This window comes from Mesocricetus auratus, unplaced genomic scaffold (assembly GCF_017639785.1).
Source record: "Mesocricetus auratus isolate SY011 unplaced genomic scaffold, BCM_Maur_2.0 Super-Scaffold_100009, whole genome shotgun sequence".
Classification (NCBI taxonomy): Eukaryota; Metazoa; Chordata; class Mammalia; order Rodentia; family Cricetidae; genus Mesocricetus; species Mesocricetus auratus.
The window spans coordinates 16,360,770-16,387,805 of NW_024429193.1; the positions used below are offsets into that span (position 1 = coordinate 16,360,770).

Genomic DNA, 27,036 nt, shown 5'->3' on the forward strand with positions numbered 1-27,036 from the left:
TGGTTTTAGTCAGATAGGGCTGACTTCAGTATTGAACAGAAGACTATCAGAAATCAGCTTGTCCATAAGGTTTTCATAGATTTTCACTCAGTACACAGACAGGCAGCATGGTAAGGTGGTTTAAGACACACCTTGGGAAACAAGAGTGCTTTCATCAAGATTCCTTAGATGTTATAACTTGAAGCCTGGTAAAGTCTTCCTCTGCCTTTATTTCTGTGAACTCATGGGGCAATATTTGTTATGACATTAACATATGTGATCACAGAAACTACATCAGCATTGAACTGGGGACTCCTGTACAGAAAAAGGCCCTGCCACTTGACTGCATGGAGCCTACGAAGCAGGTGCTGGGTGTCAGCAGGTTGGAAGGCATGCTGTCCCCTCACTTACCACACCTCTAAAAGAATATGCAATTCCATTGTTTGCCTTTAAATTTTAGATATCAGGTTATAAAGATTTTATATATATATATATATATATATATATATATTCCATAACCTCATCTATGATGTTCTAAGCAGTACATAAACTAAACATTATTCCATATTATTTATTTATTTATTATTTGTTTCTATCCTGCATCACTGGGCTATCCAGCCTCTGCACTGGTTCCTGGCGATACATGCAGTGTCAGTCTTGGGCTCCCTCTTGTGGCATGGTTTTAAATAATAAGTGGGTTCAAGCTCTCTTTGAACCAAATATTGAAGATTCTGGTTGGGAAATCCTGGAAATTCCTCCCTGAACTTTTACACCACTGTTGATTTACTTCTGTGACCTAATGTAATGGTTTTGGTTTCTCTGAACTTCACTCCACTATACAAATTACAGTGCTTTTCATCATTTGCTCACTTGGGGAAATTCAGAAAGCCTCACAGGACTACAGGAGGATATAAAGGAAAAGAGGTAGAATACTTCCATCCATACTGACCAGCAACAGCAGGTAAGAAGAGACACTTAACCTTGCTAAGTCTTGAGAATTCTGCTTCAGAATTTGTGGTCACAAGCCTGCGCAGGAACGAGATGGATTTTTTGAGGGTTAACTCACTTTTTAAAACTACTATGACTAGAAAAGTCTGCTCCTGAGCAGGATTGGGGCACAGAGGCCGATAAATCCTGGGAGATATCATCAGGGCAGCCAGACTGTAAATGCCACCACTATTCTAATTTTGAGTTAGAGACAAGGAGACATGTGACTGCAACAGGGCAGGATATACATTGAGACCGTCTTCCTTGGTGTTCACCTGTCTGTGCTGACGAGGACACAGTGAAATGACTGTGGTCAGCATGGAGCCGAACTGCTGCTGAAAGGGCTGCCTGTGACTGATACCAAGAGGGAAACAGAATGAGGCGTGGGAAGAGCAACCGCCTTGGTGAAGGACAAAGAGAGGGAATGCTGTGTTGCTGTAGGAACACAAAGTGTGTGAAAGATGTGGTCTATTCTGTAGCTGACTATGGGTGACCACTGGCCCCAGAACACAAGCTCAGCTTATGACACAAAGCATGTTCCAACTTGGCAAATTTCTTGAAGTTTCTGTAGCAATAGGATAAAGAAAGTCATAGATCAAGGTGTTTTTAAGATACATTGGTGGCAATATGGGACAGGCAGATAATGGCAGTTTGGTGGAGATTGTTACAGGCCTTCTCATACAAGAAATGGACACGGAGGCAGCTAAAAATAACCTAGGAAATTCTGGCTCTAAACACTGCAGCATTCCAATCTCCACGATCATACAAAATTCTAATTAGTCAGTCATCCTTGTAGGTTCATTGACATAGTTATGGATGTTTTCTGGGAACCTCAGTTCACAGCTGAAACCCAGAGTGAGAGATGATGGAGGTCAGTCACCATCACATATGATCATGGCGGTCAATTGAATTTCCTCCTTGATTGACTCATTAACTCATAAGATTGGTTCATTCCCCATGTCCTTGGACTCCTTAACTCTCCCCTGAAGGCTCAGACCCTATACAGAACTGAAGGGTTTTCTTAGAAGATTCCTGGACACACAAGACTGAGGACAAAGTCTGATTACCTTGTCCCCAACTCCAGGCCCTCAGGTACTTTTTTCTGTCTTCTAGAAACAAGAACCTTAGTCCAGAAACCATTCTCACTCATCACATTTTCTTTGACAGCTTTGCTCAGCCTGGTCATACTATGACTCCCAGTGTTTCTCTTCCTTCTCTTTGCATTTCTCATTTTTTTTCTACCAGATGAAAACTATATAGAAAACTTAAGGAGAATGGCACAAAGTCATTATTTGAACCATCAGCTCCCCAATTTCTCGCGATTTACAACACTGTTGCATTGTGCAATATTCAGTATTTGCATCGTTTGGTATAGTCTCATTTGCTGTGAGTCTAAACCCAGTTTTTATTCATTGCTCTTTCATAGTTAATGAAGCTTAATTTTCAAGGCACTGCTCTTGTGAAGCCATTTGTTTGGAATAAACACTGTCACATCTACAAGTTTTTCAAAAACCACATTATGTTGGTTCTTTTGCTGGAATGACAATGCGATTAATTCTGTGGATAGGGACTATATGTCACATGAGAATAACTACTAGGATAGATACTTTGGATACACTGTATAATCTCTAGAAATTCTAGCCACAACATGGGTATAACTATTCAGATGCACAGAATAAATATATTTTATAACATCTAGAAATCATTGTAAGGGCATGAATCAAACAATGAAGCATTAACTCCATAGGTCTCTATTAGTTAGAATGGTAAACTAATGAATAAATGAATATTTGACTAATTATATTTGTATTGTGAACAGGAGAATGTTGTCACGGTCATATTGTAAGTGAAATTCTTCAATAATATCTTATATGATTCTAATATCACACAGGTTACTTTCAACTATGTGCCTGATGCACAACAGTGCTGTGTTTTCTTGTGAGTTTCATACTCTTCCTTCTAAGAGAAAGAATAAGACTCTAGCTAGTCTCATCTGTCCCTCTATACACAGGGGACAAGTCAGCGCAATGGCCACGGAGGTCCACATGCCAGGACCCATGTGCCTCATCGAGAATGTGAAAGGTCAACTGATAGCCAACCAGGAGGCTCTGGGAATCCTGTCTGACATCACACAGCCTGTGGTAGTGGTAGCCATTGTTGGCCTCTACCGCACAGGTAAATCCTACTTGATGAACAAACTGGCTGGGAAGAAAACAGGTGAGTGACACCAACACAGCTGTGCTGGGTCCCAAGAGTACACTCACACTGTCTGCTTCCTGAATGAATGTGTGAAGAATTTAATCTTCTTGTTGCAGTTGGATGTTCAGAATATTTTTGTTGCTGTTACTTTGTTTACTTTTATTTTTGAGACAAAGCCATGCTGTATAGCACAGCAGGCCTTTAGCTCAGCATATAGTCCAGGCTGGCAATTATGTCATGATCTTCTAGCCTTGGCCTCATGGGACCTGATTACAACATGTATCACCACATCTAACCGGTATTTTCCCTTCTAAAAGTGCAACTGGTTACTTTCCTAGATGGAGAAAGGCAGTAATAAAGGTAATTTATATGATAATAAACTTTAAGGTATTGCTAAAACTATCATAGAATGACATCAAATTTCTACTGATCTTTATGGTCAAAAGAGGCTGTTTATACTGTTTATATAATACTTATTGACTTTTTTTACTATGCTATATTATATAACATTTGTCCTTATAACTGTGTAGTATCCAGTTCTGTGGTATTACACAAAACTGTGCATCTATGTATCTCCACCACTGATCTCTAGAAATAGCTCATTGCCACCTGCACCGCTATTCTACATGCTTTATCTATGGATTTGGCTGTCCTAGTAATCTCATATAAGTAGAGTCATAAAAAATGTTGATTTTTGTGACTGGTTCTTTCGTTTAACATGACACCTTCAAGGTCTGTCACTATGAGAAAAGCGTTTCAAAAATCTTATCCTCCACTCACCTGTAGACAAGACAGGTGAGTGCTCTGAATGATGCTGGCATGAATATAGTTATAGAGACACCGTTTTAGTCGAGGCTTTCAGGTTTTCTGGGCTGTATTCATCTCATCACTGATCAAATGCCTGATGAAACAATAAAAGGAAGACACAGTTCAGGGGATATTAATTCACTATGGGAGGGGAGACAGGATTATACCTTTAGTGGTAGGAGGTTGTGTCTTGTTCATGCCGTGGCTGATCAGGAAGCAGAGAGTAGAGGGCCATAAGCAAGGCCAGCAGTAACCTCCAAAGGCTCGTCCTTTGTCAGCCAAGTCCTACCTCCTAATACTTCCATATGTGCCACTAACAGGGGACAAAGTGGTCAAATACATGGACCTGTGAAGAACATTTACCTTCATACCATAACATTCTACTCCTGGCCCCAAAATGCTGTGGCTGCATCTTCAAAAATCCCCACAGTCTTAGAGTTCTAGTATCAAAGTCCACCATCCCATCTGAGATTCAAGGCAACCTGTAACATACAATGGCACAGAACAAACATTCCCATTTACAGCGTTCAGGGGGATAGGAAGGACAGAACACACCTTAGCAAGACTCAACCCAGAAGAACAATACGAAACGCTGTAGCTCCACGTGCAGTATATAGGATATGTGGTGTCCTCTTGTAGGCATCAGCTTGTAGACCCTGTCTATCAGGCTCTGCTGTTTATAAGACACGAGTGCTCTCTTTAGGGCCAGGTCCACACATTGACTCTAGTTTTCCCCAGTGGACATCCCATAGTCTTGGCATCTCTAAATCTCCCGGTCTCCATTGTTGCTTCAGCTTTACTCTCACAGTCCCCCACCCAGAAAGCTCAGGAGCTGCACATGAGAGACTGACCCTGCAAACCATTTCCTATGTGGCCCTGGTGCAATTTGGAGGTCTTGTGACTTGCATCTGCATATGTGAAAACTGAATTTATGTTATGTCTCCAATTGTGATATCAGTAAATCTTTGGTTTCAGTTAATTCTCCTGACTTGACTGTGCTGATTTTTCTTTTTTCTTTTTTTTTGGTTTTTATGAGACAGGGTTTCTCTGTATTGTTTTGGAGGCTGTCGGTCCAGCCCAGCCTCGAACTCACAGAGATCCGCCTGCCTCTGCCTCCCGAGTGCTGGGATTAAAGGCATGCACCACCACCGCCTGGTGACTGTGCTGATTTTTCAATAGAGATTTATTTTAATTTTGCAGGCATGAGTATTTTGCCTATGTATCACATAAATGCCTGGCATTCACAGATGCTAGAAAGGGGTATAATATTCCCTGAAACTAGAGTTATACACAGGAGTAAGCTGCTATGTAGGCTCTGAGAACTGAAGTGTGGTTCTCTACAAGAGCAGCAGGCACATTTAGCCACTGAAACATGTTTCTAACTGGATTGTCCTAATTTTTATCACTTCCAGGAAGCTCTTATTCCTACACATCTAATCCTCTTTTCTCTTCTCTGCTTTGCAGGCTTCTCTCTGGGCTCCACAGTGCAGGCTCACACCAAGGGGATCTGGATGTGGTGTGTGCCTCATCCCAAGAAGGCAGGCCACACACTGGCTCTGCTTGACACTGAGGGCCTGGGAGATGTTGAAAAAGTAAGGACTGGGGGCAGTTTCCAATTCCTTCCCTGATCTCTGAATAGTCTACCCTGTTTTCCATGCTGCTTTAAAAACCTTATTATTAATTGGATCCTTTGGTGTTTTGGAGACTTGCTTCTTGAGTTTTTTTGTAAATTTTGAAGATCAGCCCTATGTCAGATGTGGGGTTAGTGAATATCTTTTCCTATTCTGTGGGCTGCCTTTTTGTCTTGTTGACTGTGTCCTTTGCCTTACAGAAGCTTCTTGGTTTCAGGAGGTCCCATTTGTTAATTGTCTATGTTAGTGTCTTTGCTACATGTGTTATGTTCAGGATAGAGAATTCTCCATAGTGGAGTCTAAAATGACTGACAGACACTAAAGAAAATGCTCAACATCCTTAGCCATCAAGGAACTACAAATCAAAACAACTTTGAGATACCATCTTACCCCTGCCAGAATGGCTAAAACAAAAAACACCAAGGACAATTTATTCTGGAGAGGATGTGGAGAGACAGGAACATTCCTCTACTGCTGGTGGGAGTGCAAACTCATACACCCACTTTGGAAATCAGTATGGAGATTCCTCAGGAAAATGGGAACCAATCTGCCACAAGACCCAGCAATTCCACTCTTAGGTATATATCCAAAAGATGCAAATTCATACAACAAGGACATCTGTTCCACTATGTTCATAGCAGCATTATTTGTAATAGCCAGAACCTGGAAGCAACCTAGATGCCCCACAACTGAAGAATGGATAGAGAAAATGTGGTGTATTTGCACAATGGAGTACTATTCAGTGGAGAAAAAACAATGGAACCTTGAAATTTTCAGGCAAATGGATGGTAACTAGAAGAAACCATCCTCAGTGAGGTAACCCAGTCACAAAAAGACAAACATGGTATGTACTCATTCATCTATGGATTTTAGACATGGATCAGAAAATTGCCAGCATATAGTCCCACTGCCAAAGAGACTAGGAAACAGGAAAGAACCTGAGAGAGATATGCATGGTACCCTAGAGAAGAGGAATGAGGCAAGATCTCCTGAACAGATTGGGAACATGGCTGGGGGGTGGTAGGGGAGAGGGAGCTGGGAAGAAGAGAGGAGGGATAAGAGGAGGAGAGAGTGGGTCATGGGGGAGCAAGAAGGTTGAGTTGGGGGAATAATAGGGGAGAACATGATGAGAGATACCATAATAGAGGGAGTCATTATAGGTTTAAAGAGAGATTTGGCATCAGTGAAACCTCTAGCGATCTACAAGGATGACACCAATTGGCAAACTAAGCAATAGTGGAGAGACTACCTTAAATGCCCATTCCTGATAATGAACTTGATGACTGCCTTATATGCCATCCTGGAACCTTCATCCAGTGAATGATGGAAGCAGAGGAAAACACCCACAGCTAAACACTGAACTGGATCCCTGGAGCCCAGTGACAGAGAGAGAGGAGTGATGAGCAAATCGGCAAAGAATGGGCTGGCAAAACCAGCAGAAACAGCTGACCTGAACAAGGGGGAGCTCTTGGACCCCTGACCGACAGCTGGGAGGCCAGCATGGAACTGATCCAGACCCCCTGAGTGTGAGAGTCAGTGAGGAGGCCTGAGCAACCTATGGGGGCCTGGGCAGTAGATCAGAGTTTATCCCTGACATACAAATGGACTTCGTGTGTCTATAACACAAGGAGGAATGCTCTCTCAGCTTGGACTCTTAGGGGAGTGCCTGGACTCTGCCCTGAACAAAATGACAGACTCTGGATATCCCCTATGTGGAAGGGAGTGGGGATGGGGTGGGAGGTTGGGGGAATGGTGGGGGGATGCACGAGGAGGGGAGGGAGAGGGAGCTGGGATTGACATGTGGAGCAATATCTATTCTAAAAAATGTAATAAAAATAATGAAAAAAGCAACAACAAAAACCCTTATTATTTATGTATTAATTTAGTGTGTGTGAGCATCTGCCTACACACGCATTGCATGTGCCCTGATGGATGTGCCATTATGTAGATGTGAAGGTTAGAGAAAAGCATGTGGGGTCAGTTCTCTTTTCCACCATGTGGCTTCTAGGGATGGAACTCAGGCTCCAAGGCTGGGTAGCAAGCATTTTTACCCACCAAGTCTTTCACTGAGACTGTCAGTTTTCAATAAGAGTTTTAACTCTAACATAGCATCCTTTTGATATTTATTATATAACATGTGCTATGTTTAGCCTACAATAATGAGGGAGGTTGTCACAGGACTGGGTTGCAGAACATCAGGGTGGTAGCTAAAATTAACAGCAGGCTAAGCAGCACCAGGAATGATCATCACAAATAAAACCAAGAGTCACAAGAATGTTCATCCATCAAGAGCTGTGGATGGCATCCTTAGGTTTTAGTGTTCCTTTTGTTTTGTATATTGTATTGCTGATCTAAAAAGTGACATGAGAACATGACAAACTCCTGACTCATGTGTGTTCTGACTTCCAGGGTGACAATCAGAATGACTGCTGGATCTTTGCCCTGGCTATACTTCTAAGCAGCACTTTTGTGTACAACAGCATGGGAGCCATCAACCAGCAGGCCATTGACCAGCTGCAGTATCCGTTTTGAGGTTCAAAATGACACCAGAAAGAGTGGGGTGACGTAATGTCATGAACCAGCTCCATAATTCTGGCTCTTGCTTAATGAAATAACAAACAAACAAACAAACAAACAAAACCCTTGCATATATTACCTATAGTTCACACTCATGTTAGGCACTAGACAAATGAAGGGTAAGGGCTAGGTTCCAGGAAGATGTGGGATTATGTGGAATGGGGACCATGAAGTTTCGGTTGGTTCTGTGGTTGTTTTGTGGGATTTCCTTAATGAACTTGCTCAGCTATGTGACAGAGCTGACAGACAGAATCAGATCAAGGTCCTCACCTGAACAGGATGAGGTGCAGGACTCACATGAGTTTGTGAGATTCTTCCCGGACTTTGTGTGGGCTCTGAGGGACTTCTCTCTTGAGCTGAAAGTAAATGGGAAACCCATCTCTGCAGATGAATACCTAGAGAATTCCCTGAATCTTAAACATGGTAAGAGACCTAAAACTGCCAAATGAGGATGTCAATTAATCCTCTCAGAATTCAGATTTTTCTCTGTATAGTTTTCATGTATCTGCAGTTTCTATTTCTTCTAGCTAGCTGCTCCTAAGAATTAATACTTAATATATGATTTAAAAGATTGACTCTCTTTTCACTAAGAACAAATGTATTTGTCTTTCATCTTTCCCTGTATACTGATTTATTCCATCTCTCTTATTAAGATTTGTTTTTGTATTGAAGCAGGGAATATAGTACATATGAAGATATATTTGAAAATGGTAAGTTGTTAAAAGTATTATAGTACAAATGTTGGAAAAACGTGACCCCCATCTTCCAGTTGTCTTTGGAAATCAAATGATACTGTACTCTTGAGTTTACGTATACACTAAGTGGGTTGAATACTTAGAATGAAGTATTCTTTATTTTGCAAATAAGCCCAACAAAGCAGTAAACCTTTTGTTAGCCTGAAAATCCTTAAAGCAAGCACAACTCCTCTTTTCTGTTTTTTTGCTTTGTGTTTTTAGGGTCTCATTGTCTGACCCAGGCTGGCCGGCCTCAATTTATAATCCTCCTACCTCAGCTTCTATTATGCTACAAAAGCTCATGTGACCAAATTTAAAAATGTATACTCACCTTCCATGTCCTTGCTGAAAATCCTGTTTTTGCTCTATTTAGGTACTGGCCAAAAAGATAAAGTAAAAGTGTTAAATCTGCCTCAGCTCTGTATCCATAAGTTCTTCCCAAAGAAGAAATGCTTTGTCTTTGAGCAGCCAGTGCATGGGAAGAAGCTTGTCCAGCTGGAATCGCTGCAGGATCAAGACCTGCACTCCAACTTTGTGGAACAAGTGGCAGAGTTCTGTTCCTATTTGTTCAACTCTTCCAAGGTTAAAACACTTTCAGGAGGCATCAAGGTCAATGGACCACGTGAGTCTCTTCCTAGTCCTTTTGCTCACCATTTAGGCCACATTACCATGAGATAGCCATGACCAACTTCAGCTTTGATTTTCTTGTTGGGAAGAAGGAAAAGGGTGTAAAAGAAAAAACGTTTTAAATTACTCTAGAAAACTGCATTCACCAGACAGCAACTAAACAAGGGTGGCTCTTCAAGTTTAGGTATCAGTACATAGAATCCACACAGAGCTAGTCATTTTCACATCAGCATACACGTAAAGTTTTATTGGGTAAAGCAATTTATTCTAATCAATCTGATGGAGAATTTTGACTGCGAGTGTATGTTTTATTACTAAATTAAAATGCTTACCATGGACAGGGCTAGTCACACAGACAAACATGACAGGTATGGAGCCTGTTCTCATGGTGCTTGCAATGAAAGGGACACAAACGTTCCACAGACACAAGCTCATGTAATCTCCATCCAGCATTCTTAGCCTTTGGGCTCTCACATCTCATGAGAGTATCTTTTCACAGAGGAAGGTATAATCTCATCAATGTGAGGTAGAGGCTGGAATGTTTCTGTCTGTCGTTTTTCCAAATGATGCTAAGGACACTGATGTTTTAGCTTATCAGTAACTGACATGCAGAATTAAACAGTGCAACATGTATTCTTTCTGCCATCTGCCTGGGCCCCACACACGAGACAATATATTATTTATGAAGCTGTTGGCTGTTTACTATGGGTTCTTAATGGCTAGCTCTGACTCAATTATTAACCCATAATTACTAATACATATTTTTATAAGGTCTTATCTTACAGAGAACATCAGACTTGTGTTCTGTCCTCCTGGGATCACATGGAGACTCTCTACTCTTGACTACATTTCCCAGATTCCTACTTGACTCCTAGTCCCACCTATCTTGCTTCCCTATTTGACAATGGTGCTTTATTTATCAACCAATTGGACAACATATACACAGAAAGACTTCCCCCATCCCAACAGAATAGAGTTGTTATCATCCATCTGTAGCAAATTTTGTTATCTGTTTTCCGGCTGCAGGACTAAAGAGTTTGGTGGTAACCTATGTGAACACCATCAGCAGTGGAGGTCTGCCATGCATTGAGAATGCAGTCCTGGCTTTGTCCCAGACAGAGAATGCAACTGCAGTGCAAAAGGCTATTGCTCACTATGACCAGAGGATGAGCCAGAAGTTGCAACTGCCCACAGAGACCCTCCAGGAGCTGATGAGCCTGCACAGGGCCAGTGAGAAAGAAGCCATCAAGATCTTCATGGAAAATTCCTTCAAAGATGTTAATCAAGTATTCATGACAAAATTAGTGGTAATTTTTCTCTCAAATTTACCTAGGTGTAGATTTTGGAAGGCAATTTGTTGTGAGTAAATGAAATCAGTGTTTGAGGCTGGCATATTTTACTAGATTTTAAAGTAGCAACAACTATTTCTTAATAATCATACTAAACAGCAAAAATGGATTATCATAGACTCAAATCTTTAAAATATTTCTCCTTTCAAAATAAGCTAGTAGCATTCACCCTTCATTGAATTAAGTACAGAAAAGTAATTTGTGTGCCTGATCAAGTTGCATGCCCAGTGTCAGTAGAGTGATCCAATGTTCAATCCAATAGCAAAGCTATTTAAGCTTGAGCTATCAGAAGCAAAGTAACATTGAGTCATGTTTATTTCACGTGGTATCTCGAGCCCAGTCTGAAATCAGTTTATCTCTAAAGCTGTAAACTCCACTGACAAGGAGCAAGGATGACATCAGTAAAAACCTGGCATCAGAGGAAACATGAAGGCATAGTCAGTGCTTATAAGTTTTCCTTTGCTTTTTTTTCTGTTTGTTTGTTTTGTTTTTCGAGACAGGCTTTCTCTGTATGGTTTTCGAGGCCGTCCTGGAACTCACTACGTAGACCAGGCTGGCTTCGAACTTGTTTTTGTTTTGAGAAAAGCATCATAAATTCTAAACTCAGGCTTCTTTCTTTTCTTAATTATGTTCTTTTCATTTTTAATCAAAGGCTGAGCTAGAAACAAAGCAAGAGGAATTCCTTAAGAAAAATGAATGGGCATCCTCAGATCGCTGCTCAGCTCTGCTTCAGGATATTTTCAGTCCACTAGAAGAAGATGTGAAGCAAGGTTTTTATTATAAACCAGGGGGATACCATCTTTTTATCCAGAAGACACAGGAGCTCAAGAAAAAATATTATGAGGAACCCAGGAAGGGGGTTCAGGTAACCAAGGTTATATGTGTGCTCTGGGAAGCTGCTGACCTCCTTCAGACAGCAGAGTGAACCCAAAACATCACTTAGTGTTTGCATTCCAGGCATATGCTCCTTCAACATTACATACGTGAAGGTTATCATACTTGATATGCCCTGCTTACTCAGAGACAGTGCACTCCCTTAACGATTGTTCACATGATAAACAACATTAACTACCAGTGTGACTGTCATCCTGTTTCAGCTAGATTTTTTTTTGTGTTACAAAGGACCCAATGATAGGCCCTTAAAAAAACTTATAATTCATCAGTTTGGCCTTGGAATTAGTTTTAATAGATAACTTGACATGGTAATATCATTCCATGTCTCTTTGTCTGTCACTCTTACCCAGCCTGATTCTGAAAGGGTCTGAGAATCTATAAATACTCCACCATAAACACAGGGTTTGCATAGGCCAAAAATTTATTTTAAAAGCCGATAAATCAGGGAGATGTCAGGTTTCTAATATGATATTTCTTGGCACTCATTTCTGCTCTGTAGCCTATCCCAATATAATAGGGGGGTCTGGGTTCAAGACACAGCCAATAGTTCTGTGTGAGATCTGGATAGCAGGAGTTTAAGATGTTGAATACCTACTATATATACTGAGATAAGGGCTGCAGGGCTCTCTTTGTTGGGCCGGCCTGGGACTGGAGTCTAGGTCACTGTCCTTCCTCCTTGAAGAGCCTGAGTAGGTATGGTGGTAGGGCCTAAAACCTTTCCCCCATATTGAACAGGGTTCAATATTCAGTTAGGTGCAATAGGTTCTAGTATCCATCCCTCCTGTGGGTGAAACTTCTGAATGCTGAAAATATGCCAGTTTCTGGGAGGACCGGGTTGAACATCCTGGGTCCCCAAGTCTTTCTCGCTGTCCAAGCAGTGGACAAACCAACATAAACCGTTATTTGGGCCAGGCTTAGCTTTCCCACCTGCTGGCCAGATCAGTGTCCCTCTCTTCTCATGTCATTGTCCCTTCCATACTTCTTTCCCCATGCCCCGTGTGTACTCACATCCCCAGGAGGGACAGTAATAATCTTCTGGTTCCCCACAATTTGGTTTGTCCACTGGGAAAGCATAGAATGAATTTCTTGCCAGGTCAGTCTACAGAAAGGGGTGCCCACAGCCGAAGTCTTAATACTCATAACTCTATCAGTGGGGCCCCTGATCCTTCAGGGGGCTTCCAACCAAGCAGGATGCAGAGATACACACGGAACATGGGGAACCCACATGTGGTAACATTTGCAATCATAGTCTAATCCCTACAGTGGGATATGGACCATGACACCAGGACTGATATATGTGGATTGTTGGCATTTATCAATTCCATTAGGGAGAATAGTAAAGTAAGGTAGAAATGAGTCTTAGCTATAGTGGGTCCTGTGGGTGGGGTCATATAGTCCATGTTTTGTTTTGTCCTCACTGGATCATGTGTCTGGAACTAGCTTTAAATGGGAGTGAAGTACACAGGATTTAATTTCATCTTCTTTCACTGCTGAGGGGTTGGTCAAAATAATGGTATGCGGTACCTTCTAGAGAGGCTGCAAACACTCCTTTTGGTGATTTCTGACCCAGGTAAGGTCTCCTGGTTTTTAGTTATGAGGTTTTGGGTGGGAGGTGGCAGCTCATATACGGGCATAGTGGCGTGAACAACATATCTGGGTGTGGGCCTCTGGTTTCAGTTGCACTATGATTTGGACTAAGTGCTGCGTGAATTCAGGGGTGTTATTATCTGGACACAGCAGTGTTAACTTTAATTGGAGCTTCTTCAGTAGAGGGATTTGCTTGACATTCCTTGTCTCCCTTCCCCTGTGGATTAAAGAGGTATTCTTCCCCCAGGCAAAGAGCAACAAATATTCCAGGGTTTGGAGCCTTCTGTGGGGAGAATTCTATGTTTATGGTAAAGTCTTTGAAGATCAGTTTTTGCAGCATATCTCACTCCAGGAAGTAATAAGGGCATTTCGATCACTATGAAGGAATGAGTCACCGTGCCTCTCCTTAGACTGACCTTTCTTACAGTAGTTTATGGGTACCCATGAACCTTTGGATGAAAATCTGTTGGGTGGGGTTAGTGATGCCCTGGCCTGGTGTCCATTAGGACAGCTACAAACATTCCTCTAGTTTGAGAGTTATTCTGGGCTCCAGGATGGAGACCAAGCCCTGACCTCCTCATTTTTCTTCAAGGTTGAGGACTTTACTGCTAATTTTTTTCTCTGACCAGTTGGGGCAGTCCCCGTGATGATGTCCAAATCCCTTACAAATAGGACACTCATTTCTTTGTAGCAGAATCTGTCCCCAACAGGTCTCCAATCTGTGGAGGCCTGCTTGCTTGACCATCTCCCCCTGCTGAGGCTCCAAATGATGCTGTAACGATAAGCGACACACTTACTGAAAGTAAAACTAAGTATTTATTGTAGAAATTACTCACAAGATACCAAACAAGTAACCCAGATGAGCCAAGTAGTTTTCCGCTGCCGAACCGGAAGCCGAACTCCGGGAAAAGAGACCAAGACTTCCTGTGTGCTGTCTTTTATGCCTTCCCCCGTAACGCCCCCTAGCCATGCCCAAAAGTGGGCCTGGCTAGTGACGTAGTTCACTGCCTACTCACGTATACTTTGAATCTATTTAACCCCCCTTTCTTGTCCCCTTCTCACTACTACCGACACCTTCCTCTTCCCAAGTAGCCCAAAGTACTTCCATGTTCTTTGGGGGTGAGTGTGTTCCAATGAGGAGTTTCATTGGGTTGTTCACAGGAGCATGGGCAAGAGTTAGAGGAGCATGTGCGTCTTACTGTTGTGCCCAAGTTGCAAAGTCCCTAGAGACTACCAGGAAGACAGACCCACCAAACTTCAAAAGCAAAGTTTAATGATTGTTCATCCACCCATGACAGGGACCCCGTTTGGCTAGCTATTGCAGCAGCCCCCAGAGCGAGTGCAATTCCCTGTTTACTGATAGGTTTTTTATTTAAATTTAAATTAGAAACAAGGTTGCTTCACATGTCAATTCCAGGTCCCTCTCCATTTCCCTCCCCTCCTCCCATGCCCTCCCACCAACCCCCCATACCCTTTCATTTCCCCAGGGAGGGTGAGGCCCTCCATGGGGGTGACCATAGTCTGTCATTTCATCCAGGACAGGGCCTAGACCCTCCCCCAAGAGTTCAGGGTGAGAGTGCACCTCACATTGTTGGATGGGAGTCCAAAGTCCATGTGAATACTCGGGATGGGTACTGATCTGCTGCCGAAGGCTCAATAGATTACCTAGGCCTCCTCACTGACACCCACATTTAGGGGGTCTTGATCAGTCCCATGCTGGATTCCCAGGCATCAGTCTGGGATTCCAGAGCTAACCCTTGTCAGGTCAGCTGTTTCTGGGGTTTAAGCCAGCCCAGTCTTAATCCCTTTGGTAATAAGTCCTCCCTCTCTCACTGGCTTTCTTGAGTTCAGCTCAGTGCTTAGCCATGGGAGTCTGCCTATTCTTCCATCAGCTACTGAATGAAGATTCTATTTCCCAGACTCTCTGGCCATGGGATTGTAGGCTGGCACTACCCAGATCTATGTCTAAAATCCATATATGAGAGAGTACATGCCATGTTTCTCTTTTTGTGACTGGGTTACCTCGCTCAGGATGGTTTCCTCTAGTGTCATCCATTTGCCTGCAAATTTCAGGATTCCATTGTTTTTTTCTGCTGAGTAGTACTCCATTGTGTAAATGTACCACATTTTCTCTATTCACTCTTCGGTTGAGGGGCATGTAGGTTGCTTCCAAGTTCTGGCTATTACAAATGATGCTGTTATGAACATAGTGGAACAGATGTCCTTGTTGTATGAATGGGCATCTTTTGGTTATATGCCTAAGAGTGGAGTTGCTGGGTCTTGTGGTAGGTTTATTCCCATTTTCCTGAAGAATCTCCGTACTGATTTCAAAAGTGGCTGAACAAGTTGGCACTCCTACCAGCAATGGAGGAGTGTTCTCCTTTTTCCACATCCTCTCCAGCATAAATTGTCCTTGGTGTTTTTAATTTTAGCCATTCTAACAGGAGTGAGATAGTATCTCAGAGTTGTTTTGATTTACATTTCCCTAATGGCTAAGGATGTTGAGCACTTTCTTGGGTACCTCTCAGCCATTTAGTTCTGTAGCCTACTTTTTAATTGGATCCTTTGGTGTTTTGGAGACTTGCTTCTTGAGTTCTTTGTAAATTTTGGAGATCAGCCCTCTGTCAGATGTGAGATTAGTGAATATTTTTTTCCCATTCTCTGGGCCTTCTTTTTGTTTTGCTTACTGTGTCCTTTGCCTTACAGAAGCTTCTCAGTTTCAGGAGGTCCCATTTATTAATTGTTGATCTCACTGTCTGTGTTACTGGTGTTCATAGAAGATGTCTCCTGTACCAATTCGTTCAAGGGTACCACCCACTTTCTCTTCTAAGAGGTTCAGTATGGCTGAAATGACGCTGTTTTCTTAATGTTAGATGCAGATGGAGTCAAAACAGCTATGTTGATATCCTATTTTTTCTGCTACTGGGTCTATAGGGAAATGGGTGAGATACACTTCCATCAATTGTTCCAAAAAAAGCAACTGTGGACTCCTTGGTTTCCTGTACTATATGAATGTGTTTGGACAAATTTGTGGGTTGCTTTGCAACCACCCAGAGACTACCCAATAAAGTCTGGAGAAAGACTCTCAGGGACTCTTTACCTCCACCTGAACTGGGGTTCCAGTCGGTCCACAGAGAAGGGAAAGCTGCTGCAATGGCAGCAGATGTAGTGGTTGACTTCCATCCTCTCCAGTTCCAGCTTCCTAGCCTCCCTCGATAGTCTTTCCTCTTTTCACTAAGAAGAATAGGTGAACTTCATTCCAGGTGTGCAAGGTAAGTATGCAAAATGGTTTCTAACAGGGACACCTTGGGGGCTTCTCACTGAATGTGAGAGTCTAGCTTTCCAGTTATAAATGTCACTACTACTGAAGGGAGTGTACACATAATAAGGTTCCAGGTTCTGGTTTCCCCATTGTTTTAATCCCCTGTATGTGAGGGGCCTGCCACAAGGGCAGGACATGGGTTCCAGGCATCCACATGTAGGCTGGTAAGGCATCCTAGAATGGGTGTGTGTAGTGAGGAAAGGGAATCAGAGTCAAAGGTGGATACAGTGTTGCCCTCAGCTTTTTGGTAGAAGGAAGGCAGGGAAAGACGTGGAGCCTGAGCAGGCCTATGAGGGAGACAGGCAGAGGCAACACTGGAAGCCTCTGAGTTCTCTGTTTCTTGAGTACACTCATAAAGAAGAGGCAGGAGGCTTCCTCATAGGGTGGTAAGATAGGAACCTGAGGTTTAACAGGGCAGACAGAATACATTCCATCTAATTAGGCTCACATTTGAGATTGGAGCTATTTTGGGTAGTCTTCCAAGTACAACACACAGGTCACTATATAAGGCATTTGGTCAAGGTGGTCAGGGCTGCCAAATATTCTTGTGTGGCCTGCAAGAGAAATAGAGAGGTTACAGTTGGGAGGTCAGTCGACTCCAAAAGAGAGCCACCTGAGCTGTGAGAGACTGTGCAGCTTTCCAGGGAAGACAGAATCTCCTGATGCCTGGACCTTCATCTTGAAGACTTTAAAATGCTGTAAGATGTGGTCTAGGGTGGAGTTAGAGTGGCACAAAGATGGAGTTTGCTCCATGATCTCAAAGTAAGAGAGGAGACAAATAGTGAGTATCCAAAGTGAAGCCGAGTTCAATTTGACAGAGATGGAGAAACCACAGTGACATAGACAGAGTCCAGGGAGACGGGGTATCAGTAGATGGTCCTGTTCAGAACTAAGTGGATCAGCCACCTCTTCAGCTGAGTCCCTCAGACCAGTTGCCCCAGATACTCCCAATGCCCAGAGGCCCAAGGAGATACTGAGATGATTCTAGTCTCCCTCTGGTCCAGGGAACAATATTGCACTCATTTTCTCCTCTCTTGGGTCCAAGAAAAAGATTTCACAGACCACAAAACCTCTAGTGCTTACCTCTGAAGATTGCCCCACAAGTCAGGAGTAGTCAACTGAGCCAGAGGCTCAAACCAGTGGATCATCAGATCTCAGACAAGGTCCCACATGTTAGGGTCTGAGAATCCAAAAATAATTCACCTCAAAGGCAGGATTTGAGCAGGATGAAAATTTATTTAAAAACCTGATATATCAGGGAAGGGGTTGGTTTTAGGATCCATACAATGTCCCCAAGGCAGGGGCAATAGTTTTAAGGGAGAAAACCAGAAAGAAACAGCTCCCAAGTTTCATTCAGTCAGAATGTAATATGGGAAGAAACATTGGTGACTTTCCACGGTAGTACACTTTTAGCTTATAAGGTATTCCTGTGGTTGGTTGTTGTGGCCAGTGCTGGGGCCAACCAATCAGAAGGGAGTGGCTTGTTTGTGGAGTAACCTTATTCTAGACACCTGTCAGGGGGTTGGGTTTGCAACTCAGCCTCAGAAAATTGTGGAAAACAGCTTAGAGAAGAATGTCCTGGGACCAAATGTAGTTCTTGCTGCTACCTAGGATCTAACAACAGTATCCTCTTTTAATCATTCCCTCAGATCTTTTTGTTCAATATAAAAGCTACAGCAAACTCATCCCATCTATCACCACAGCACCATTAATTCCAAAGTTAGAGTTCATAGTCTAGAAGGACCATAATTTTTTGTACAAAACAGGCTTGCAATAAAATAAGTCCTGTGGGGGTCCAATGAGTGCCTTGTACCTGTTTCTGTTCCAGGAATCTTAGCATCAAGAGGCATCACTATAGGAAATGGGGGTAGGGAGATAGACACAAATGTTTGTAGACATTCCTGAAGTTTACTTCATGTTCTCTGTACTTGAAGGCTGAAGAAGTTCTGCAACAATTTTTGCAATCCAAGGATGATGTGATTAGCACAATTCTACAGATAGACCAGGATCTGACAGAAAAGGAAAAGAACATTGAAGGTGAGGCACAAGTTAAGGAACTACATGCCATTGAAATCTGTGGAGTGCATAAATTACTTGTAAACCTGGGAGCTACAGCAGATCTAAAAGAACAAAACTGTGCCTCACTGTCTAGTATCAGACATGAGTAGTACTATGATGTCAGCAGTAACAATGAAGCAGGTGAGGAGGAGAGCATCACACGGCTCACTTACACCTTCCTTCTTGATTGCCTTCCCAGTGGAGCATGTGAAAGCTGAAGCTGCTCAGACTACAGTACAAATACAGCAGGAAATGCAGCAGAAGATTGAACAGCTACTGCATCAGAAAGAAAAGACCCATGAGGAGCACATGAAACAGTTGACTGAGATGATGGAGAAGGGACAGGCCCAGGTGAGAGAAATGCAACAAAAGAATGAACAGTTGCTGCAACAGAGAGAGGAGACCCATGAGGAGCGCATGAAACAGTTGACTGAGAAGACAGAGGAAGTGCAGATCCAGATGCGAGAAATGCAACAGAAGAATGAACAGCTGCTGCAACAGAAAAGGAATCATGAGGAGCGTATCAAACAGTTGACTGAGACGATGGAGAAAACACAGGCCCAGATGCAAGAAATGCACCAAAAGAATGAACAATTGCTGCAAGTGAAAAAGAGTCACAAGGAGCGTGTGAAAGAGTTGACTGAGAAGATGGCGAAGACACAGAATGATTATGAGAAAGTTTGCCAGGTATTTAAATTACTGAAGTTGTTGTCCATTTAAAAATATTTTAAAGGTGTGTGTGTGTGTGTGTGTGTGTGTGTGTGTGTGTGTGTGTGTTTGCACATGTTCATGTAGCATCTGTTAAGGCCCAAAGGGGGAGTCAGATTCCCTGAACCTGGAGTTATAGGAGCTTGTGAGCTCCCAGACTTGGTTGCTTGGAACTGAATTCCAGTGTGTAACACACTCTTTACTGCTGAATCATCTATCCAGCCTTCTGTTCTCTCCATTTCTCTTCATCTTTAAATGTAATGAAGCCTAAAGGTTGATCAAGCCTGCTCCCTTGTGCTGTTTATTCCTAAATACCTGCTTGATACTCTAATTCCCATGTCTGGTGATTAAGTTAGTAATGTTTAATGGTGTCATACTAAGTCATTTAGTAATTTATATGCTGTATAATTCAGCTATTCTCTTTGTGTTATATCTTTATTTCTTTCTTAAGACTCTGTGAACGAAGAACTAACCTATGACATAGGTTCACTTATGTTTAAAAGAATACACAGTCTTAGTACTTTGGGAAATGGAGGCAGGAGATTCAAAAGGTCAAAGGCATCCTCAGCTATATAGGGATTTGAAAACTGACCAGAGCAATAGCTTCTGTCTCAAAAAAACAAACAAAAACTAGCTATAAGATATGTACACTAGACTGAACTGGTTTTTCCATAGTGGAATTCACGAAGGTAGTTTTTCTTTCTCACATGGTAAGAGTTTAGTCCTAAGAGAATATTTATGAGGAGAGGAACTATTTAACTCTCATAAGTATGTGACAGTCTGTCTGTCCCTCCTCTTTCCTGTACTCTGCTCTCAATTTGTGTTTACTTGGGAGTTAGATGAGGAAATTCATTATCTTCAGTCTGGTACTCTCATATTCTTACCTATCATTTGTAACCCTGCTACAAATTTGTGAAAGCTCACACTAAATTTCCTTCCTACCCCTCCTCTTTTCTCTCTCCTTTTCTCTCTCTGAGTGTACACATGCATGTGCATGTTAGTGCTTATCCATCTCTGCCCATGGATGTGAAAGCCAGAGATCTACTTTCAATTTTCTCTGTCATCCCCAATTTATTTTTTGAGACAGGTTCTCTTACAGAATCTCGAGCTCACTCAGATAGTCTTTCTGGCTAACATCTGTTAAGTTTCAAGGATCTGTGTATATGTGCCTTCCACATCTGGTATTACAGAACAGTGCTGTATGTAGCTCTGACATGGATACCTGAGACTCCAGCAGAGATGTTCCTGACTCAGGCACACCCCCACTTCCAACGCAACTATATTTCTTAGAGAAAGATTCAAAGCCTTAGTGAGATACTCAGAATTCATTACTGTGTTGCATGTTTATATAAGGGGTGAGTAGGAGGTTGTATTAAAGTCTATGGCAATAAAATTTGAAGGCAAACACATGCTTTCCTCAGAGGTTATTGTCAACGATGAAAAAAAATCAACATTGGTAACTTAGGTTCATCAATGGAACTGTTTCTTAGCTAAAATAACCCCAAAGAAAAATGACCACAGCTGCCTAAGAAAAGGCACATTTTGGGTATGAGGCTAAAGAATTCCAAAAAAGGATAAGCAAAAGCAACACACTGAACGTTAAATTTTACTTACAAATAAAACAGTTTAAAATTATAATAAAACTTAAGATTTAGTAAATTTTAAGAAGTTAATAAAGATATTATTATGGAAACCACATAGAACATAAGGATCTACTCAATGTAATGAATCATCTCTACTTGTCACTTTTTAGCTTTATTCACAGGAACGGGAGGAAAATATAAAACTTAAAGAAGAATTAAGACATTTGAAGGAAAAGCGATGTTTCATAAGCTAAAGGCCTAAAGAGCTGAGCCACTCTGCCATTCGAAGAAGAGCTGACTAGGGTACAGAACTGGGAAGAAGAGTGACTCTAGTTGAAAAAAACTGTGCAAAAATATTTAGCGTGAATTTTGAAATCAAATTTATCTTCATATAAGTTTGTGCATCAAGAATTCCACTGACATCTTTACCATAGAGGATGTACCAACAGCACTACTCAGCAGGAAGTACTTTTTTCAGATGATCTCATGGATACAAATGAACACTTAACACATTCTTAATCATTGGCCCATAACTTGGAACCAAGTTGTCCAGGACTGTGGTAGGTCAGAAATAGCCAGCTTCATTTCCTACAATGCAAAGTTATCCATTATATCAAAAGTGTTCAACCTTTCAGCAATGGTTTGATTTGAGAACACTGATGATGGATAACCCTATCGACACATTATATTATAAATCAAGACACCTGCATGGAGACCTATAGTACTATGTATATTATCTACAACAAAAGAGAAGAAGCCATTAAGCATGACAAGAAGCTGAATCACAGGTCCAGGGAATGTTTCAGTTCATGTAGATTGACGCTGTAATGGGACATTCCTAAGTTTTAACTGTTGACACTGATTATGTACTAAGATGATGAACTAAGCATAATGTAGAACAGTAACTTTAAGGATGGATTTTATATGATGATCGGTGATCTACAGATATCAAAGGTATTTGAATGATTTATCTGTAACCATAAACTTACACTACTCTTTTCCTATGATTAGCAGCTGTATGTGAAATCCTGTTGATTTTTACCCAAGAAGAATAAAGATTATTTTCCCCTATTTCTGATCAGCTCTTTGTATTAATGAGTATATCTAAATATATCACAACTGCAAGAAGTGCAAAGTAAGTGGTTAACAGATTTTGACGGAATTGAGAACATTTGGGGGCTGTAGATCAGTGGGTAAACTGCTTGCTGTGCAAACATGAGGACATAAATTCTGATTTCATCACCCACATAGCAAACTACCTGGTGGTACACAAATGTAAGCCTAGCACTGAAGTTGGGGCAAGGGTAGATAGGATCACTGGGGTCTACTAGTCAGTCAGCACAGTCAACTCTCTGGGTTCACTGAGAGACCCTGCTTTAAAAGTAATATGGAAAGAAATTGAGATCAGGGCCATGCTGTTTTCTGGAAATGGATGCAACCAGATTTAATCATACTAAGGAAATTTAATCAGTCTCAGAAAGACAAACATACATTTTCTTTGATATACACCTCCTGACTGCCTATAGACGAAAGACCCCTACCTAGGGCCCCCTAGGAAAAGAAAAACAAGGCCAAGCTGTTGCCTAATGGGAAAACCCAGACCAGGTGCCTCGCCCTCAAACAGGATGTCAAACAGGATGTCTGTGATCACCAGAACAGTCATGGGACCCGGATAATAATTTCTGAAGTGTGCCAGGGTCTTTCATGAGGTAATACCAGGAAACCTAGTCTGTGGGAACTACCACTGCCCCCAAGATGAGCCAATGAAATACCTGTTGCTATGCTGATACTTATGTAACCATTAAAACTCTATAAATATTGTGCTCCCTGCAAGCCCAGTATGCTCTGCACCCAAGTTGCAGTAGCATCCGCAGGTGCCTGTGTACTCAATAAACCACCTCTTGCTTTTGCATCCCGTGGTCTGGCCCCATTCTTGGGCAGAGGGTTCGGTTCGGTGCCCGGTGCTTTGATGCCGAGGTCTTTCATAGAGACATATGACAAACAAACAAGATATGGTTTTATGACACAGCAGTGTATATAATAAATGTATGTAATGAAAACAATTTGTCATCAACAAAGACTATTTTTTAAAATAAGCATTTTAACAACTCCATGTAAATAACATTGACAATTCAGATAAGTCAACTCCTTCCTCAAAGAAACATAAAGCACTAAACTCGCTATATTGTTATTCTTGGGTTGCACCAACAAAATACTTCACAAAATCAATTGAAGGAAGAAAAGGTTTATTTTGGTTCATAGTCTAAGTGTACTGTCCATCCTGACAGGAAAATCATGGTAGCAGGAGTATGAGGAAGCTGGCCATGTTGCATCCATCCATGGTGAGAAGACACAGAGACATGAATACTGGTGGTTCAATCAATTGCTCCTTTTTGTTTAGACAGAAATTCCAGATGATGGAATTCTCTGACCTCAGCTAGGGTAGTTTCCACACCTCCATTAACCCAAACAAGAACCCCCCCCCACAGATATGCCTGAATGTGTGTCCCCAGGGTGATTCAAGATCTTGTCACATTAATTATCATTATTATTGTCATACTCTTTTAGGATAAACAAGGTCACCTGAATTATATTTAAATTTTAGATTTATAGTTTTTTAAAAAAATCTAAAAGCTACTTGTAGCTGACTATCAGGGTCCAGCCCCCAGTCAGCACCAGGGTATGTTAAAAAATCCACAAATGTGGCAAGAGTTAGACTTTTCTATCTGAGGGGGAAAAGATAAGGAAACACAGACACTATCTGGTGGTAACTTTCTATTTTCTTTATCTTGAAACGTCTTTTCTGAAAAATCTCTCTATCTCTCTTCCCAATGTTCTCTATTCAGCAGTTTCTCCCTAATTAGTCTACATGTTCTTCTTTGCTCTCTCCTTCTCTCTCTCTGCCCCAACTTTGCTGCCATCTTTCTTCCTCTTCATTGTTGCCATTTTGGTCGGATTGGGATGGGTCAGGTATTCTGGCACTGGAGTGGAAAGGTATCCTGGAGCTCGGGAGTCACAGAATACTAAGTGTTACACAGCTCAGTTGGAAAGGTATCTTGGAGCGCGGGAGCCAAGGACCACCACAGGTTTCAGTAAGCTTAGCAGCTTACAGCCTTGCCTCAGGGAAAGGCTTCCCCAGTGTATTGGCTCCATCCGGCAGGACAGGGTCTTCCAGCTGGGGATGTATGCCTAATGTAGCAGTTTTCCACTTGGCAGGAGGTTATTTGGGCAAAGTTGCTTCAGTTCAGCTCTGCTCCCAAGAGTGGGGAGCAAACAACTCTGCTCTGCCAAGGGGAGGTTTCCCAAGCAAAAGTGTTACAGCCCTGCTTGCACTGCTCACCTCTGCTCCGTTGCCCCAGCAGCAAAAGAAGATCTTCACCCAAAGCTCATTGAAGGGGTTTATTGGAAGGGAAGAATCCAGGAAAGTGGCTGCCCTCTGCCAGAGTGGCAGAGGACAGCCAGGCTGGGGGAACAAACACAAGCTGAACAGACACATGGTTTATTTAGGGCTTCCAGGGTGGGGATTGGTCAGATTTTAGTGCAGAGCTCAGATTGGCTAGAGTTCTGCTCAAGGATTGGTTAGTTTTCTGCACAGAGTCAGATTTGGCTCTGGTTTCAGCACCAATGTGTGTTTCTTTCTCTGGTCCTATTTAGCCTTTTGGCTCCAATTTTAGGGCCAGGGTGCATTTCTTTCACTGACTCTGATTCCAGGGACTGTAAAGAGAGGCTTTTTTCTTGAGAGAAGCCTTCCCGCCAGCCGGGTTCTAGAGCCGCATCAGTTCCAAATAAACACACAGGAGGCTATATTAATTATGAAGCTATTGCCCTTGCTTGTTTCTTACTGGCTAGCTCTGACTTAAGTAATTACCCCATAATTGTTAATCTAAGTATGTCTCTTACTGGAGAAGTTTCTGGGCTTCCTACCCCATGGCGGCATTACATCTCGACTCTCCTGTGTTTCTCCTTCCCAGAGTCCTCCTGGACTCCTAGTCCCTCCTATCTTGGTTCCCTATTGGCTCAACAGTGCTTTATTGACATTAGACTTCCCCAACAAGGGACAAAGTGTGTTCTTTTGGCACTGGTTTCAGGGTCAGGGTACATTTCTTTGGTTCTGGTTGCAGGGCCAAAGTGGTTTCTTTGGCTCTGCTCAGGGTGTGTTTCTTTGACTGGTCCCTTTTCCCTGCATTCATCCCTGCTGCTGTCTGCTGTCTCTGACGGTCTGCCTCCCCACATTGCTGCTGCCTCTGCCTTCTTGTTCTCTGCCTCACACTGCCTTCTCCCCTGGCTCTTCTTTCCCACAGCCCAATTCTGGACAATTATAAGTTACATTTTTAGGGCCTGACTCCTTCTCAACCCCCAAGGTAAGTTCCATAGTTTCTTTCAGGCTAGGAATGTCCTAATCACCAGGCAGTGAGCAAGTGGCCTTACATATAGTTGTAAGTCAGTGCCGGGTCCCAGGCAACAAGTAAACAATTGGCTGAACCTTGAGTTTTGGGAGTACATGCAGACTTAAGTTACTTTAAACTCTGACCTTGAATCAGCACAACACATGTGGAAATGACCTTGTGGATTTGTCTCCATGGATGACCAAATATTGTCTCCAGCGGTAACCAGCCTGATTTAAATTAGATCTGAAGTCTGAGTTAGCTTGTATGTATAAAAGACTGTTTGTGAGTGAAATTCCCATGCCTGTCTGAGTAATGTGAAATATCCTAGTATTATTTCTGTTCATCAAAATTACACAGCCTATGATCATCTTCCTGACCATACATGCTGACAAAGTATAAAACACACCACCAAAGGGATGTGGAAATATTTTCTTATTAAGAAGGCATAACAGTAGTACCTTAGAAAGTTATAGATACAGCCGGGCATTGGTGGAGCACGCCTTTAATCCCAGCACTCAGGAGTCAGAGGCAGGCGGATCTCTGTGAGTTTGAGACCAGCCTGGTCTACAGAACTAGTTCCTGGACAGCCTCCAAAACAATACAGAGACACCCTGTCTCAAAAAAAGTTACAGATACAACCATTCAGTCACCAAAGCCCTGGTTTTGTCCTGTCATGGTCCCCAATAGTGCCTGGTGAGTCAGCTTTGCCAAGTTTGACTTTTTAACACCAGCTGTCACTGTTGTACAGTCCAACCTCCATCTGCAACTACTTGTCTGGATCCAGGAGGCTTTCTGTTACTGCACATGAAAAGAAGAAATAATATAAATTCTATTGAGTTTCATTCAGAAAATGGAGGAGGAAGCATTTTCTAATTCATTACGTGAGAATAGCATTGCCTCGGTACCAAAGTCTGTTAAAAAACAGTACAAAGAGAAACCACAGACCAATATCTTTCATGAAATTAGATGCAAAACAACATGATAAAATATCAGCCAGGAAATCTACTAATGCACATCAGGCTTGATTTATCCTAAGGAAAATGAAGACAAAACATTTAATTCAATTCATTGAAAGCTTAAGAAGACTAAACAAAATGCTGGATTCCATAAACAATTACATAAATGTCCTGACAGGACACCCATAAAATAATCCCCAGAGCATTGCTTTTGGGTTTGGAGATGTTTGCTGCTTTTTGTTGTGTTTTTTGTTTTGATATAGGGTCTTTTTACATTGCCTGGGTTACCCATAAATTTGCACCAAATCTTCATTCTCCACGACCCAGGTATTGGGATTGTAGGTTATGCACCACCAAAACAGGTCAGATGGCAACTTCTTCAAGACACTAAAGAACAGTTACAAAAGCCTTCACCAGCATCACAGTTAATGAGACACTAAATGTTTGCCCCTTTGACCTAGGAAAAATCCTAGGGCTTCCATTCTCACCACTCACATTCAGCCTGACACTGGATCCTAAAGGCATGTGGATCAGAAATGATATGGCACAGGTATCTTTGTTTGCAGGCACTATTGCTTTGGAAATCCCAGGGATTCTACAAAACTATTCTGGCAACTAATCAGTGAGTTTCCCAAATCTGTGAATCCAGA

General features: G+C 42.1%; 1 protein-coding gene across 2 annotated transcripts; it reads left to right on the forward strand.

The window, feature by feature from the left end:
* Nucleotides 1-805: 805 nt before the first annotated feature.
* On the forward strand, nt 806-22,113 carry LOC101833537 (guanylate-binding protein 1). Of its 2 annotated transcripts, XM_005081952.3 has the most exons (11): nt 806-940; nt 2,978-3,183; nt 5,437-5,564; nt 8,013-8,122; nt 8,407-8,603; nt 9,288-9,536; nt 10,568-10,848; nt 11,543-11,755; nt 18,628-18,730; nt 18,951-19,438; nt 21,213-22,113. In XM_005081952.3, the coding sequence occupies exons 2-11, from the start codon at nt 2,994-2,996 to the stop codon at nt 21,294-21,296; spliced, it is 2,043 nt and encodes a 680-aa protein (XP_005082009.2). In that variant the 5' UTR covers nt 806-940; nt 2,978-2,993; the 3' UTR covers nt 21,297-22,113. The 2 variants fall into 2 exon arrangements, with proteins under 2 accessions (XP_005082009.2, XP_021089592.2); XM_021233933.2 differs by lacking the exon at nt 11,543-11,755.
* Nucleotides 22,114-27,036: the final 4,923 nt, after the last annotated feature.